The sequence below is a fragment of the Pristiophorus japonicus genome, chromosome 9, assembly GCF_044704955.1.
Source record: "Pristiophorus japonicus isolate sPriJap1 chromosome 9, sPriJap1.hap1, whole genome shotgun sequence".
Lineage (NCBI taxonomy): Eukaryota > Metazoa > Chordata > Chondrichthyes > Pristiophoridae > Pristiophorus > Pristiophorus japonicus.
In genome coordinates this window covers 103,776,944-103,793,850 of record NC_091985.1, presented here as the reverse complement: position 1 = coordinate 103,793,850, position 16,907 = coordinate 103,776,944, and the positions used below count along the sequence as shown (strand labels likewise).

Here is a 16,907-nt window from a genome sequence, read left to right as displayed (position 1 = left end):
CCAAAATGTATAATTTAGCACTTTGCACTTCTCTGCATTAAATTTCATCTGCCATGTGTCCATTTTACCAGTCTGTCTATGTCCTCCTGAAGTCTGTTACTATCCTCCTCATTACTACATTTCCGAATTTCGTATCCTCTGCAAACTTTAACTGACCCCTGGGGAACACCACTATATACCCTTCTAGTCTGAAAAACAACTCTTCACCACTACTCTTTGCTTTCTGTCTCTTAACCAATTTTGTATCCATGCTGCCACTGTCCTTAATCCCATGGGCTTTATTTTTGCTAACAAGTGCAACGTCTTTTGAAAGTCCATATACACAACATAAACCGCACCATCCTCATTAACCCTCTGTTACTTCATCAAAGATCTCGATCAAGTTAGTGAAACACGATTTGCCTTTAACAAATCTGTGCTGACTTTCATTTATTCGTTCATACTTTTCCAGATGTTAATTTTGTCCAAGAATATTGTCTAAAAGTTTCCCCATCCATAACTTTAGGCTGACTGGCCTATAACTGCTATCCCTCTTTTTTAAATAGGGGTGTAACATGGAGATTTTATAGGGTTTGCAATGAATATAGATTTTAATGCGCTGGTTTTAAAGTGGGCTTCTCAAAATGCTATAGTGCAGTTAGATATAACAAACCAGATAACTGTCATATGCTTCGTTATGTCATTGTGTCTTTAGTAGATATATCAGCACCTCCTACATTGTCCAGATTCAGTGCTCAAAGTGTGAAATATTCGTTCATAAGCCAAGTGAAAGAGAAGCACACTAACACATGATTATATTTATCTTTATTTTGACGTTCAAAATGTTTTTCTTTTTTAAAACTCGTAACTTAAGTAAAGTTTAAAATGTGGTGCAGCTTTTTAAGTCATTACTATCTCTACACATTTCTTCCAACACTTTCAGAAGCTTCCTAACACTTTTTTTCTACTTGGATTTTTTTTTTTAAATGTTGAGAAATTATTTTTGGCCATCACCACAAGTTCATGCTATTTGTTAATTGAGCAAAGGCAGTTCATTTGTCTTTCTCTTTCCTCTAGATTTTTATTATTCCAATTTTGTTCTCTTCTCATTTCTCTTCACCTGAATATGTTGAAACGTATGGGCTCAAGTTTCGGCCTGAGTTGCTCCTATTTTTTTGGAGCAACTAGTTTAGAATGGAGCATCTTAGAAATTGCAATTCTCGGTATTTAGTTTGCTCCAGTTCTAGTGAGTTAGAATAGTTTAATTTTAGAACAGATTTTTTTTTCAAAAGGGGACGTGTCCAGCCACTTACGCCTGTTTTGCAAGTTTAGGCAGCGGAAACTTACTCCAAACTAACTTAGAATGGAGTAAGTGTAGATTTGTGTACGCTCAGAAAAACCTTGCCTACACTTTAGAAAACAGGCGTAGGGAACTAGAGATGGGGGGGGTGGGGGAGGAGTTTACAAACATTAAACACTTCACTTTTACAAATAAAGAGCCATCATCAATAATAAATGATAAATCAATAAATCAATAAAAAATTAAATTAAAAATAATAAAATCAAACACAAATAAAAAAAAAATAAAAAAATCAATAAATAAATAAAAAATTAAGTTTCTACTCCCCTACTGCAGCACCGGGAGCCCTCCAATAGCATGCTGGGACGGGGGCCCCCCAGGATATGCTGGCCAGGCGGGCCCCGCCGTCGACGCCGCTTCAGGTGGAGCCCGCACCCAGCAGATGATCGCCGCCGCCGAGGACTTCGGCAGGGCCCGCCCCCAGCAAGATGCTGGGCGGGTGGGCCCCGCCATTGCCGACTAAGCTGGGCTGCCATGGAGGACTTCGGGCGGGGCCTGCCCCCAGCGAGATGCCGGGCCGCCGCAGAGGACTCGGGCGGGGCCTGCCCCCAGCGAGATGCCGGGCCGCCGCAGAGGACTCGGGCGGGGCCTGCCCCCAGCGAGATGGCGGGCGGGCCCCGCCGCTGATGAGGTAAGTGGTGTCAGGCCACTTGGCCCGGGATAGGGGCGATGTCCCTTCGGCCAGGAGATAGGATGCGCTGGGAGGGCCAGGAGCTACTGTGCACGCGCAGCTGCCGGCACTGTTTTTGGCGCAGGGCTGTATCTCCGTCCCCAGCAGCTCCTGCTGCGTTGCACCGAGCTGGAAACGGGCCTACAGATATCGGCGAGGTAAGTATTCGGCGCAATTTCTGTTCTATAAATTAGGCGGGCCTCTCCGATGTGCGCCGTTCTAGCGAGGGTCCGAAACTTGAACCCATAGTGGAGCTGTATAGTTCCACAATCACTAGCACCCCTACAGTTCCTTACTGAAGTTGGCATTCATCATATGTGCAGCTACACAATCAGCATTGACATACTATGCAGCTGTATTGGTATTGCGGTTGGACCATTCCTGTCCTCACCTGAAGTTTAAAGGTTTACGCTTTCCTACACAATTCACTGGATAGCAACCAGAATTGAGAACAGTGGCCGTTTTGTTTTTTTTCTGCTGTCCTTTGTAGAAGTAACTTGAGCTCTGTTAACTTGTACAAATCAAGAATCAATTACTTTTGGCAGCGAGAAGGTTGATGTTGATTACGTGCTAACTGAAAATATGCTTGCGGTATCCGAGCAGAAGCAAATTCTTCGAGGAGTGGGGTTGTAGTGGACATGTCACTAAAACCATCAGCACAACATGAGCAGTATGTAATGGACCCAACCACGGGGAAGGCTATCTTGGATCTGGTCCCATGAGACAGGATTAATAAACAATCTCCTAGTAAAGGACCCCCTTGGTATGAGTAATCATAGCATGGTTGAATTTCAAATTCAGATGGAGATTGAGAAAGTTGGATCGCAAACCAGCATACTAAGCTTAAATAAAGGACACTATGAAGGTACGAGGGCAGAGTTGGCTAAAGTGGACTGGGAATATAGATTAAAGTGTAGGATGGTTGATGAACAGTGGTGTACATTTAAGGAGATATTTCACAACTCTCAAGAAAAATATATTCCAGTGAGGAGAAAAGGGTGTAAAATGAAAGATAGCCATCCGTGGCTAACTAGAGAAATAAAGGACAGTATCCAATTAAAAACAAGAGCATATAAAGTGGCCAAAATGAGTGGGAGGACAGAAGATTGGGAAGCTTTTAAAAGCCAGCAAAGAATGACTTAAAAAAATGATTAAGAAAGGGAAGCTGGACTATGAAAGTAAACGAGCACGAAATATAAAAACAGATAGCAAGAGTTTCTATAGATGTATAAAAAGGAAAAGAGTGGCTAAAGTAAATGTTGGTCCCTTAGAGGACGAGACCGGGGAATTAGTAATGGGGAACATGGAGATGGCAGAAACTCTGAACAAATATTTTGTTTCAGTCTTTACGGTAGAGGACACCCCAACAGTGGATAGTCAAGGGGCTATAGGGGGGGGGAGGGGGAGAAACTTAAAACAATCACAATCACTAAGAAGGTGGTACTCAGTAAGATAATGGGACTAAAGGCGGATAAATCCCCTGGACCTGATGACTTGTATCCTAGGGTCTTAAGAGAAGTAGCAGCAAGGATAGTGGATGCATTGGTTGTAATTTACCAAAATTCCCTGGATTCTGGGGAGGTCCCAGCAGATTGGAAAACTGCAAATGTAAAGCCCTATTTAAAAAAAAAAAAGGAGGCAGACAAAAAGCAGGAACCTATAGACCAGTTAGCCTAACATCAGCGGTTGGGGAAATGTTGGAGTCCATTATTAAAGAAGCAGTGGCAGGACATTTGGAAAAGCATAATTTTCTCAGGCAGAGTCAGCATGGATTTATGAAGGGGAAATCATGTTTGACAAATTTGTTGGAATTCTTTTGAGGATGTAATGAACAGGGTGGATAAAGGGGAACCAGTGGATGTGGTGTATTTGGACTTCCAGAATGCATTTGACAAGGTGCCATATAAAAGATAACTTTTATCTTGTGCAGTAAACGGGGTTGGGGATAATATATTAGCATGGATAGAGGATTGGCTAACTAACAGAAAACAGAGTCAGGATAAATGGTTCATTCTCGGGTTGGCAATCAGTAGCTAGTGGGGTGCCGCAGGGATCAGTGCTGGGACCCCAATTATTTGCAATCTATATTAACGGCTTGGAAGAAGGGACTGAGCGTAACGTAGCCAAGTTTGCTGATGATACAAAGATGGGAGGAAAAACAATATGTGATGAGAACACAAAATCTGCAAAAGGACATACAGGCTAAATGAGTGGGCAAAAATTTGGCAGATGGAGTATTATAATGGAAAGTGTGAGGTCATGTACTTTGGCAGAAAAAAATCAAAGAGCAAGTTAATATTTAAATGTCGAAAAATTGCGAAGTGCTGCAGTACAGCGGGACCTGGGAGTACTTGTGCATGAAACACACAAGATTAATATGCAGGTTCAGCAAGTGATCAGGAAAGCCAAGGAATCTTGGCCTTTATTGCAAAGGGGATGGAGTATAAAAGCAGGGAAGTCTTGTTACAGTTATACAGAGTATTGGTGAGGCCACACCTGGAATACTGCGTGCAGTTTTGGTTTCCATATTTACGAAAGGATATACTTTGGAGGCAGTTCAGAGAAGGTTCATTAGGTTGATTCCGGAGATGAGGGGGTTAACTTATGAGAAAAAGTTGAGTAGATTGGAATTCAGAAGAATGAGGTGTGATCATATCGAAACATATAAGATTATGAGGGGGTTTGACAAGGTGGATGCAGAGAGGATGTTTCCACTGCTGGAGGAGACTAGAACTAGGGGGCATAATCTGTGCATTTAAAACTGAGATGAGGAGAAATTTCTTCTGAGGGTTGTAAATTTGTGGAATTCGCTGCCTCAGAGAGGCTCTGGAAGCCGGGACCTTGAATAAATTTAAGATAGAGATAGACAGTTTCTTAACTGATAAGAGATTAAGGGGTTATGGGGAGCGGGCAGGGAAGTGGACCCGAGTCCATGCTCGGATCAGCCATGATCGTATTAAATGGTGGAGCAGGCTTGAGGGGCCATATGGCCTACTCCTGCTCCTATTTCTTATGTTCTTAATGTTCTTGGGCTGTTTTTTTTTAAAAAGCAAGCAGAATGTTGGGATGCTAGTATGCGGTCTAACATAATTCCACGATGTTCATTTTAAAACTGCATTTGTCCCTGGCGAAACCACTTCTGGAGTACTTTGTGCAATTCTTGTGTTCCTATTTAAAAAATCACATTCGGTTATTGGAGGGGCTACGCAGTAGATCCCAGAACTTAAGGGAATGACAAAAGATTTATTACCTTGGGCCATTTTTCCTCTTGAAAACAGTTTACTGAGAAAGGAAAAAACTGGGAGGGGATATGATGGTGTTTAAAATTATGAAAAGTTTGAACAAATTGGATCCGAGGAAGCTTTTATGTCATGTACAGAATTTAGCCACTTAGAGATTCGGGCCCAAAATTTGCCACCATTTAGCTAAGTGTTTTTTGGAGCTAACTTAATTTAATGCAATTTTGCTGGTTTCGCCAATGGTATAACGCAGTCCTTAACAGATAATGGGCATTTCTTTTAAGTAGCGTTTTTCTGACGTCACTCCGAATCAAACACCCACCCATAACGGCATTTTTGCGAGTTTCACCAATAAGAATTTTTTTTAAGGACAACGCTGAGGACCACTTTTTAAAACCAAGTCAGAATCCAATCGAAATTGGCGTTAACGGGGGGACTGTGGCCATTACCCCTGGTTTTAGGATTGATTTGTTGTGTTGATCTGTATTTATGTTCCTATTTAATGTAGTGATGCAATATTATCTTTGAATTACTTCATTATAAAAGAAAGTTATTTTATTTTTAGGACTTCATATTTACTGTGATAAAACACTGACACTTCAAAATCATTCTGTATGTATCCATTGGCGTCAGTTGTGCTATGTAATTGTTTTGGTACAGTTTAATTCTTCCTATACCAATTCACCTCTCAACAGGCACTGAAGGCAACTGAGTCCTCCGACGGGCCATTTGGGCAGGGATGGGGGCAGCCGCAGCGGGCCACTTGCGAGCCGTCGGCAGAGTCTGGCCGCTCGGAAGGGGAGTTCACGCTTTAGCGTCCAAACACTCCCAGGGCAGGGACATCACTGGTTAGCTACAGAGTAAAGCTCCTGCTACACAATTATATAAAAGCAGTCCTCAGCCCACATTTTCTTTCTCCGAATTGACCGAACGCAGCAGGGGGGTGGGGGAGGAAGCCGTTCCAGACGGCGGGCGGGAGTGCGGGACCGATTGACCGAATGTAGCGGGGTGGGGGGGAAGCCGTTCCAGACGGCGGGCGGGCAGGAGACAGTGAGAAGGCTGCAGGAAGCCTCAAGTTGAGCAGCCATTCCCGACGGCATGGGGCCGTCGGAAATGGCTGCTCAACTTCTGAGGCTTCCTACAGCCTTCTCACTGCTGCAAGAAGCCTCAGTGCTGATGTGCTGATGGCAATGTGCTTTTATTAAAAAATGTTCAAAAATTAAACAGCTACAAAAATGGCTGAGTGCCAATGTTTCCTTCACACTGCGCGTGCGCGAACGCTCCAACGCGCACGCGCAGGGTTGCCGGCAGGAAAAAAACTAATTTAAATGGTACCCGCCCCCTCCCACTTACGAAATCGGCGCGAGTGGCAGGCTCCGCCCCCTGCACGCCGTGCCAGGCAGACATGGAGCTGCAAGGCGCTCGAGAATAGCGCATTTGTTTTTAGGCGCGAAAAACGGGCGCCCAGCTCGGAGGGGCGCCTGTTTTTTTTATCGTGTGGAAACTTGGGCCCAATATATCTTTGCAGGCTCTTTGTGTACTCCTCACAGCTTACTTTCCCACCTAGCTTTGTATCATCAACAAACTTGGGTACATTACCCTTGGTCCCTTCATCCCTTCCCTATATTAAGTCATTAATATAGATTGTAAATAGTTGAAGCCCAAGCACTGATCCTTGTTACATCCTACTAGTTACAGCCTGCCAATCTGAAAATGATCCATTTATCCATACTCTTTGTTTTATGTCCATTAACCAATCCTCTATCCATGCTAATACATTACCCCCACTCCCCTGCCCACCCACCTTGTGCCCTTATTTTGCATAACAACCTTTTATGTGGCACCTTATCCCATGCCTTTTGAAAATCCAAATATTCAAATAAAATGTGGTCTCCTTATCTGAAGAAGGATATATTTGCTTCAGAGGTGGGGCAACAAAGATTCACAAGATTGATCTCTAGGATGAGAGGGTTGTCCTATGAAGAGAGATTGAGTAGATTGGGCCTATACTCGAGTTTAGAAGAATGAGAGGTGATGATATGGGAACATGCACGATACTGAAGGGGATTGACAGGGTAGTTGCTGAGAGGTTGTTTCTCCTGACTGGAAAGTAGCACTAGGGAGCACAGGATCTCGGGATAAGGGGACGGCTATTTAAGACTGAGATGAGGAGGAATTTCTTCACTGAGGGTTGTGAATCTTTGAAATCCTCTACCCCAAAGGCCTGTGGATGCTCAGTCATTGAGTATATTCATGGCCGAGATAGATCGATGTTTGGACTCGAGGAATCAAGGGATATGGGGATCAGGCGGGAAGGTGGAGTTGAGGTTGAAGATCAGCCATGATATTGAACGGCAGAGCAGGCTCAAGGGGCTATATGGTCTACTGCTACTCCCAATTCTTATATTCTTGCGTACCACATTCACCAATTCACCGTTACCTCCCCTGCTAGTTATGTCCTCAAAAAGCTCTCATAAATTTGCTAAACATGATTTACCTTTCATAAAGCCATGTTGGCTCTGCTATTATGATTTTCTGATTAGGCAGAGTCATCATGGCTTTATGAAAGGTAAATCATTTTTGACAAATGTATTAGTTTTTTGAGGGTATAATTGGCAGAATAGGCAACGGGGAACCAGCCTGTTAAATTAGGATCTGGGCCATTGGTTTGCTGTCCGCCCCCTGGCAAAAAATATACAGATTCATATAATGCAACTTTCAAAACATAGTTTAAAAGGCTTGGCAAACCCATATTCCCACATAATGTTTTTTTTTAAATCAGTCATCAATAAATCAATGGCACTTAATTATAAATAGGCAGAATTGCAGAATTTAATCCCCAAAATGCCTGCAAGAATCCCATGTAATAGAAATGGAATTAACCTTATTCAGTCACTATAAACCAGTGGCTTTGATTATGATAAATGGGCTGCAGTATTAAATAGATCTATTTAATGGAACATTATAGTTTATTTTTGGAAATTGGTAAATTTTTAGGGGCAATGCACAATATTGGTGATTCTGCCTCCAACAATGGCAATTAAGGTATTCCCCTTGTGGTTAGAAACTGTATGGGAGTACAACCAATGACTAAGCCAATTAAGGCAGTGAGTAGTTGAGCCATTGCAGACTAGGAAGTCCCAGGGTTGGTTTATGCTGCGTGACCCTTGGGTTGCTACAACTGACTTGTCGGGGAGGTGAAAAATTGTCCACGATTCTTGCTCCTGATAGCTGTATAATGTTCCCTTTTGGAAGTGCGCACATGTTGGTATCTGATGAGCACTGGATCAGGCTTGGTTCTGTCAGTACAGTAGTACAGTGATGTCTTGTCCTGATGGTACTTGATGCTGGCAATAATGCCCAACCTGGAAATGTAAATGCGATGGAATAGGCTGAAAATAGTGCACAGCATTTTTTTAAATCCTACTTGTTTCTGTGCTTGATGGTTGACGATCGTTCAGGGCACAGGCATGAGTTCGTGAGAGTTAGTGTTACATGTGACAATTACTCTTATTTTTTCAAATGCTGAAAATAGAACAGCAGTTTTCTTAATTTCTTAAAAATCTAAAAAGTTGATTGCTGTGAATTGCTGGTGCATAGTGAGTTCAAGTTTGCGCCAGAAGATTAGTATGAAGACTATATTCATGTCATTCTAGAAATGTATGCTGTACAAAGACAAGTGTGGGATCCAATGTTAGTTAGAACGATGGCCTGGAAATCCCAGCCTCCCTGGGTCCGTACTGAATGTGTACGGACCCGGGAAGGCATCGCAAAAGCCGGTTTTCAGCACGCAATGAGCATGCATTGAAAATTGGCTTTTCCGATCTGTCAAGCTGCAGCCAGTACATTCAGATGGGCAAGATTGCAGTATTTACCCATATCTTGCCCAGTGGATGTCCTGAAAACTCTTGCGCCTGATAAAAGCAGGCGCATAGCCTACTTTTACAGGCGTAAGAGTTTTAAAACATACAAAAACATAATTTAAAAAATTTTAAACACATTTTATTGTTTTAAAAATCCTACCCACCTACAGTAAGTTTATTTTAAACCATAATTTAAAAAACATTGAAAAAACAGTGAAAATATATTTTTTTAATAAGAGATTAATAACGAATTTAAATTAATCTTAAATATGTAGTGTATTTTTCTATTTTTGATTAGTGTTTTGGTGTTTGGGGTCTGTTTCTCAATCATAATGGGAACTCCTACTTTCGGAGTTCCCATTATTATGAATGAGATAATACTGTACCTTGATTGCCTGCCCAGAGCCATGTGACTCCAGCTCCAGCTTACGGATGTCTAGACGTGCACTTACTCTGACGCGCAGTGAGTGAAGGCCTCGGGACCGGGATCTCTCGTAGGCGCAGCAGGAACAAGTAAGTGCGCATCTTTTTTCCCTTTTTCCTTTTTCAGTCGTCCAAAATTCCGGTCGGAGACTTCTTTCGGCCGAACGCCTCCGACCGGAAAATTTTTACGAAATTACCTGGTGGTTCCGGAGGCACTGGGATTCCGGTGGGGAGGCCTTCTCTTCCCGCACTGTGGAACGCGCTCCCGTCCTCCAGGTCCCAACGCAGAAGGTGCAGTCACGTGTGACTGCACAACCAATCAGGTAAAGTATTCTCATTAATAGCAATGAGAACTCCGTATCTACAAGTTCTCATTGCTATTAATGAAAAAAAAAACAAACACACTAAACACCATAATAAATTTTTAAAAAACACATCTCACATAATTAAAATTAATTGAAATTAAAGTTAATAAATGTCTAAAATATTTTTCCGATTTTTTTTTAAAGTTTTGTAATTAGGTTTAAATACACTTGCCTTAGTGGGCAGGGTTTATACCAGAAAAATGTGGTTTTAAATTTTATTTTGATATGTTTTAAAACTCTTATGCTGGTAAAAGTAGGCTAGGCACCTGCTTTTACCAGGCACAAGAGTTTTAAGGACATTCGCTGGGCACAATCTTGCCCATACGAATGTCGTTGCTGCCGAGTTGTGTGCGATCTGACAGATCGGAAAAGCCGATTTTCGGCGTATGCACATTGCAGGCCGAAAACCGGCTTTTGCGATGCCTTCCCAGGTCCGTACATGTTCCGTACGGACCCGGGAGGCCAGGATTTCAGGGCCAATGGCTACTATGGCATATTCTGTATTCTTGTGAATGCTGTAAAACATGTTTTTTTGTGTAAGATTTCATCCATTTCCTTCTGAATGCTCTGTAATGTTCTGGAGTTCATGTAATGCATATTGAATGTTCTTTTTGTGGCAACTTTAAATTTGTTGTAACTTGCAAAATGTCTGCCTGAGTGGCTGTTTTTAACATTGCTGATAGCTAAAATCTCAGTACTTTTCTGACTGTCTTCCAACAAGCAAGCAAAATGACTAAAAATGAATAATAAAGGATGAACTATAAGTTACTGTTAATTTGCTTCTTTCATGCTGCCTAAGGATAAATATCCAGGGCTGATGAGGTAAGTCAGACAGCCTATCATATACAATGTGCATTTGAAACTTTTAAGATAAAATTTAATCTGTAGTTATAACCAGTTTTATTATGAATTTCTACTTTGTTGATGCACCTTGCATTGTGTACAAGTACTGTATGAGTATTTCTAAAGTAAATGTTAAATACTGTACATGTACTCCTTAATATCCATCATATTGGTAGTGTACAGTGCAAAATATCATCACTCTATCAAAGGTTCCCAAACTGGGATGGGGAAGGCATACAGAGGTTATTTGGGAAGGGTGCAAGGAGGTCAGACTGAATCAGAAAAAAGCCACCGATGCAGCCTTATATAGCCAGAGGAAGTGCATTATGGGGCAATCTCGACACAGTTTTAATTGAAAATATTTTGATGTTTGAATCCCCACTAATTTCTAGAAGTGGATTTTGGACCTATCAGATGTGTGTGTGGTGCATAATAATCGTTTACTGTTGCACCACAAGCAGCTTTGATAGGTCCAATGTCTGCTTCTAGAAATTAGCGGGGATTCAAACATCCTGAGCTGTGCTGAGATCACCCCATAATGCACCTTCTCTGGCTGTGAGAGGTTATACCAGTTAAAGTGAAAGACATTTCTGTGGCATTTCCTGATTGCTGCATGACAGTAGAGATCCTTACCTTAAAGCATTTAGCTATTTGAGGCACCCTACATGACTGAAGGCAGGGTGACTATTTGACCTCCTCTCAAAATACTGTGTTTTTTAAAGGGTGTGTGTGAATGCGATTTTTTTTTTTGTGTGTCCAAACTGGGGCTCAACAAAAGGTAGTTTGGGAACCTCTGATCTATATGGTTATGGGATACTAGCCCCATTGGAATTTATCTGTTTAAAAGGTTCACAAATTGTCTTCAGTAACATGGTGTTAACTTGTTTTTGTAGAGTACCACATTACCATTGATTTTTAATCCAAATCAGCCAATATAATTACAGTAAAGGTTGGAAAAGGTTAAATAATTGACTATAGTATGTTGATATTGTAAATTATTTTCATTAATTAATGTTTGTTCGTCTCAATATAACTTGGAGCAGTGACTATGAATGCTGGTTAAATTGATGAGTGATTGGGGTAAGCCCTTGCATGTACTTGGGGGCATAAAGTCATCTGTTCAGTCTTGTTCCTTTTATTTGCAGCTCATAAAGTAAGTGCTTTCAACTTGAAGTGTACTTTATTAGATTAATTGTATGCTGTACAAATTTCAAATTGTCACTATTGGTGAGAATTTTCTCCAGTAGTGCTATAAGGCAGAATAAATGTTGTTTTCAATTTTGTGTTTCCTAGTTTCTTTACAGGTTCAACATTTTTACTCTGAGGTACTTGGAATTGCACTATGCAGTGCTTCTGCATAGGTTGGACAGAAAGCAGTTCAAAGTTTATGCATTAATTTTTTTTAAATTGTGGAAGTGGGATTAACATTTTTTGAGTTAACAATCCTGACCCCTCAAGGAAACTTGTATTTTGGACCTGATTTCAATGCTGATCTTTATTTTTTGAAAATTCAATTAACATATATATGACACAACTTCACAAATTGTAAAAAGTGTCTGATTTGTTTAATTATAAGTCAACTTAATGTTCTCTTCTGGTTCCTGATTAACGTTCCTTGCTATGCACTCGCTCCATCTATTCTGGAGTTCTGATTCCAGATACTTTAAACACACAAGACCGTCAACCTTTTGAATATCTCCAAACAAACTAATTTACCACTTTTTTGTTTTTAAAAAAATACTATGTACTTGTTTGTTCTATGTTCAATGGAAAACTATATCTCAAATTTATGATTTTTATTTCAAGATCCTTGATTCAACCTCACTCAGCTTTGGGACAAGGGTGAAGTGGTTTGCGATTTGCTTTGCCGTTGGAATTTGTTTTTCAATTCTCGTAAGTAGAAGCTTCAATCCACTGCTGAATATTGTTTTTTTTTAGAAATGCTTAAATAAGTTGAAGCATTATTCAAATGTCAAGACTTCATAGTATCAAAATTGACCAGTAAGACTGCCCCAATGGCTCATCGAGTTAATGTTGAGTACTTGAGCCGTAAAAACCATTGAAGGTTCAAGACAGCAATACAATTGGCCTCCGAATCACTGAAAAGAATCGTCCTGACTTCTTGCTCCAGCTCTATGCAATGACCCCTGCTGGGGGTGTGCATGTGTGGGCATCGGCTCAGAATGCGATCTGAATGGCTATGATGCTCCAGTTGATTAAGTAGCCTGACACCAGTTACTGTCTGGGCTCACATGTGAAGGATGATTTGGGCAAAGAACTGGAGGCAACCTGCACCAATAGAACACCATGCAGGAAATAGTTGGGATGTCACGCTATACATTTATACCATAAGAACATAAGAAATAGGAGCAGGAGTAGGCCATTTGGCCCCTCGAGCCTGCTCCACCATTAATAAGATCATGGCTGATCTGATCGGACTCGGCTCCACTTCCTTGCCCGCTTCCCATAAACCTTTCCTCCCTTTATCGCGCACAAATCTGTCTATCTCTGCCTTAAATATATTCAATGACTCAGCCTCCACAGCTCTCTGCGGCAGACTTCCATAGATTTACAACCCTCAGAGAAGAAATTTCTCCTCATCTCAGTTTTAAATGGGTGGCCCGTTATTCTAAGACTATGTCCTCTACTTTTAGTTTTCCCCTATGAGTGGAAATATCCTTTCTGCATCCACCTTGTTGAGCCCCCTCATTATCTTCTATGTTTTGATAAGATCATCTCTCATTCACCTGAACTCCAATGTGTATAGGCCCAAGCTACTCAACCTATCCTCCATAAGTCAATACCATCATCTCCGGAATCGACCTAGTGAACCTTCTCTGAACAGCCTCCAATGCAAGTATATTCTTCCTTTAAATATGGAGACCAAAAATGTATGCAGTACTCCAGGTGTGGTCTCACCAATACCCTGTACAGTTGTAGCAGGACTTCTCTGCTTTTATACTCTATCCCCCTTGCAATAAAGGCCAACATTCCATTTGCCTTCCTGATTACTTGCTGTACCTGCATACTAACCTTTTGTGTTTCATGCACAAGGACCCCCAGGTCTCTCTCTACTGCAGCACTTTGCAATTTTTCTCCATTTAAATTATAATTTGCTTTTCTATTATTTCTGTCAAAGTGGATAACCTCACATTTTCCCACATTATACTTGCTGCCAAATTTTTGCCCACTCATTGTCTATAATCCCTTTTCAGATTTTTTGTGTCCTCCTCACAATTTGCTTTCCCACTCATCTTTGTACCATCAGCAAACTTGGTTACATTACACTCTGTCACTTCATCCAAGTCATTAATATAGATTGTAAATAGTTGAGGCCCAGAACCAATCCCTGCGGCACCCCACTAGTCACTGTTTGCCAATCGTAAAATTTATCCCAACTCTGTTTTCTGTTAGTTAGCCTCTATCCATGCTAATATATTACCCCCAACCCCATGAGCTTTTATCTTGTGCAGTAATCTCTTATGAGGCACCTTATCGAATGCTTTCTGGAAATCCAAATACACCACATTCACTGGGTCCCCCTTATCCACCCTGCTCGTTACATCCTCAAAGAACTCCAGCAAATTTGTCAAACATGATTTCCCCTTCATAAAACCATGCTGACTCTGATTGATTGAATCATGCTTTTCCAAATGTCCTGCTGCTGCTTCCTTAATAATGGACTCCAGCATTTTCCCAACGACAGATGTTAGGCTAACTGGTCTATAGTTTCCTGCTTTTTGTCTGCCTCCTTTTTTAACCATAGTTCAGTAGTTTTAACCTAATGGATAGTAGGCATTATATACCATTTTACCCAGTGTTGTCACCTGGCATTTAAAGCTTATTGGACAAATACACTTGTGAAAATACCAAGTGGCCCAATACATTTTGAATGTGGCTCATTTCTAGCAATTTCCACAGCACACAGCTTTGTGACTGCCTGATTTGATATGCATAACAATATCCATAACTTGCATTTAAATAGTGCCTTTTAATGTAGTAATATGTCCCAAGGTGCTTCACAGGAGCATAATGAGATAAAATACAATACATAACATGTCTGCAGTGCTCTGATTGCTCACTGTGAATACTGAATGTTTTACTGATCAGTTTTGAAATAGAGCAATCCTCTTGTCCCAGTGAATTATTTTATGTAGTTTGTAGGGCCTCAATCTAAGGCTGTTGCTACATTACAAGTCTTGAGATCAATATCTTTAGGGTTTGATATGCAGCTGTGGACCCAAGTTAAGCTCTTGCACTGATCTCAACAATAAAGGGGCTCTTGTATGCTCTTGTATACTTGAAGTCCTGCTCCCGGCAGCTAATTTTTAATATTTGGAGTGCACAGGATGAAATGTCCATCGGACCATCTGGGCATTTTAAATGTTGTGGTGGTCCGCCATGTTCAAGTTATACTATACCTGGCATAAGGCACAAGCGGAGAGAGTCTGCACACCCGCCAAGTTTCAGCGTACTTGGGAGCTGTATCTGGACATGAATTCCAGCCTGAACTGCCTTTTGTTGGGGGAATTTAAATAGAGATTCTGCAAGTCCATTCTAAATAGTAACTGCCTCACCTGGTGGCTGTTCACAATTTATATTGACGCTTTAGACTTTGGAATCAGAAACACAATTTCTAAATTTGCGGATAACTACAAATTGGATGTAGTGAATGTTGAGGAGGACTGCAACAAATTACAAGAAGACATTAAAAAACATACAGACTGTGCATTTAATTGGCAAATAAATTGCAGCAATAATCATGGGTGATTTTAACCTCCATATTGATTGGACAAATCAAATTGGTCAGGGTAACCTTGAGGAGGAGTTCATAGAGTTGATAGTGTGCATAAGGGATGGGTTCCTTGAGCAGTATGTAATGGAACCAACCAGGTGGCAGGCTATCTTAGATCTGGTCCTGTGTAATGAGACAGGATTAATAAATAATCTAGTAAAGGATCCCCTCGGAATGAGTGATCATAGCATGATTGAATTTCAAATTCAGATGATGAGAAAGTTGGATCTCTAACCAGCGTACTAAGCTTAAATAAAGGAGACTATGAAGGTATGAGAGCAGAGTTGGGTAAAGTGGACTGGGAAAACAGATTAAAGTGTAGGACGGTTGATGAACAGTGGTGTACATTTAAGGAGATATTTCACAACTCTCAAGAAAAATATATTCCAGTGAGGAGGAAAGGGTGTAAGAGAAAAGAAAGCCATCCGTGGCTAACTAAAGAAATAAAGGACGGTATCCAATTAAAAACAAGGGCATACAAAGTGGCCAAAACTAGTGGGAGGACAGAAGACTGGGAAGCTTTTAAAAGCAAGCAAAGAACGACTAAAAAAAATGATTAAGAAAGGGAAGATCGACTAAGAAAGTAAACTAGCACAAAATATAAAAACAGATAGCAAGAGTTTCTGTAGATATATAAAAAGGAAAAGGGTGGCTAAAGTAAATGTTGGTCCCTTAGAGAACGTGACTGGGGAATTAGTAATGGGGAACATGGAGATAGCAGAAACTCTGAACAAATAGGCGGGAGTCGAGAGAGGCAGCGGCCTATAAAAGGCTCAGCAGTCCGGGGAGCGTCGAGAGAGGCGGGAGTCGAGAGAGGCAGCGGCCTATAAAAGGCTCAGCAGTCCGGGGAGAGTCGAGAGAGGCGGGAGTCGAGAGAGGCAGCGGACTATAAAAGGCTCAGCAGTCCGGGGAGCGTCGAGAGACGTGGGAGTCGAGAGAGGCAGCGGCCTATAAAAGGCTCAGCAGTCCGGGGAGCGTCGAGAGAGGCGGGAGTCGAGAGAGGCAGCGGCCTATAAAGGGCTCAGCAGTCCGGGGAGCGTCGAGAGACGCGGGAGTCGAGAGAGGCAGCGGCCTATAAAAGGCTCAGCAGTCCGGGGAGCGTCGAGAGAGGCAGCGGCCTATAAAAGGCTCAGCAGTCCGGGGAGAGTCGAGAGACGTGGGAGTCGAGAGAGGCAGCGGCCTATAAAAGGCTCAGCAGTCCGGGGAGCGTCGAGAGAGGCGGGAGTCGAGAGAGGCAGCGGCCTATAAAGGGCTCAGCAGTCCGGGGAGCGTCGAGAGACGCGGGAGTCGAGAGAGGCAGCGGCCTATAAAAGGCTCAGCAGTCCGGGGAGCGTCGAGAGAGGCAGCGGCCTATAAAAGGCTCAGCAGTC

At 41.9% G+C, this 16,907-nt stretch overlaps 1 protein-coding gene across 1 annotated transcript in view; it reads left to right on the top strand.

Annotated features, from left to right (window-relative positions):
• The window catches only part of sft2d1 (SFT2 domain containing 1), a 143,113-nt gene that overhangs the window by 29,482 nt on the left and 96,724 nt on the right, over nt 1-16,907 (top strand). Inside the window, exon 2 of the mRNA XM_070889664.1 lies at nt 12,549-12,635. Coding sequence (XP_070745765.1) covers nt 12,549-12,635 — 87 coding nt within the window. The remainder of the gene's footprint in view (nt 1-12,548; nt 12,636-16,907) is intronic.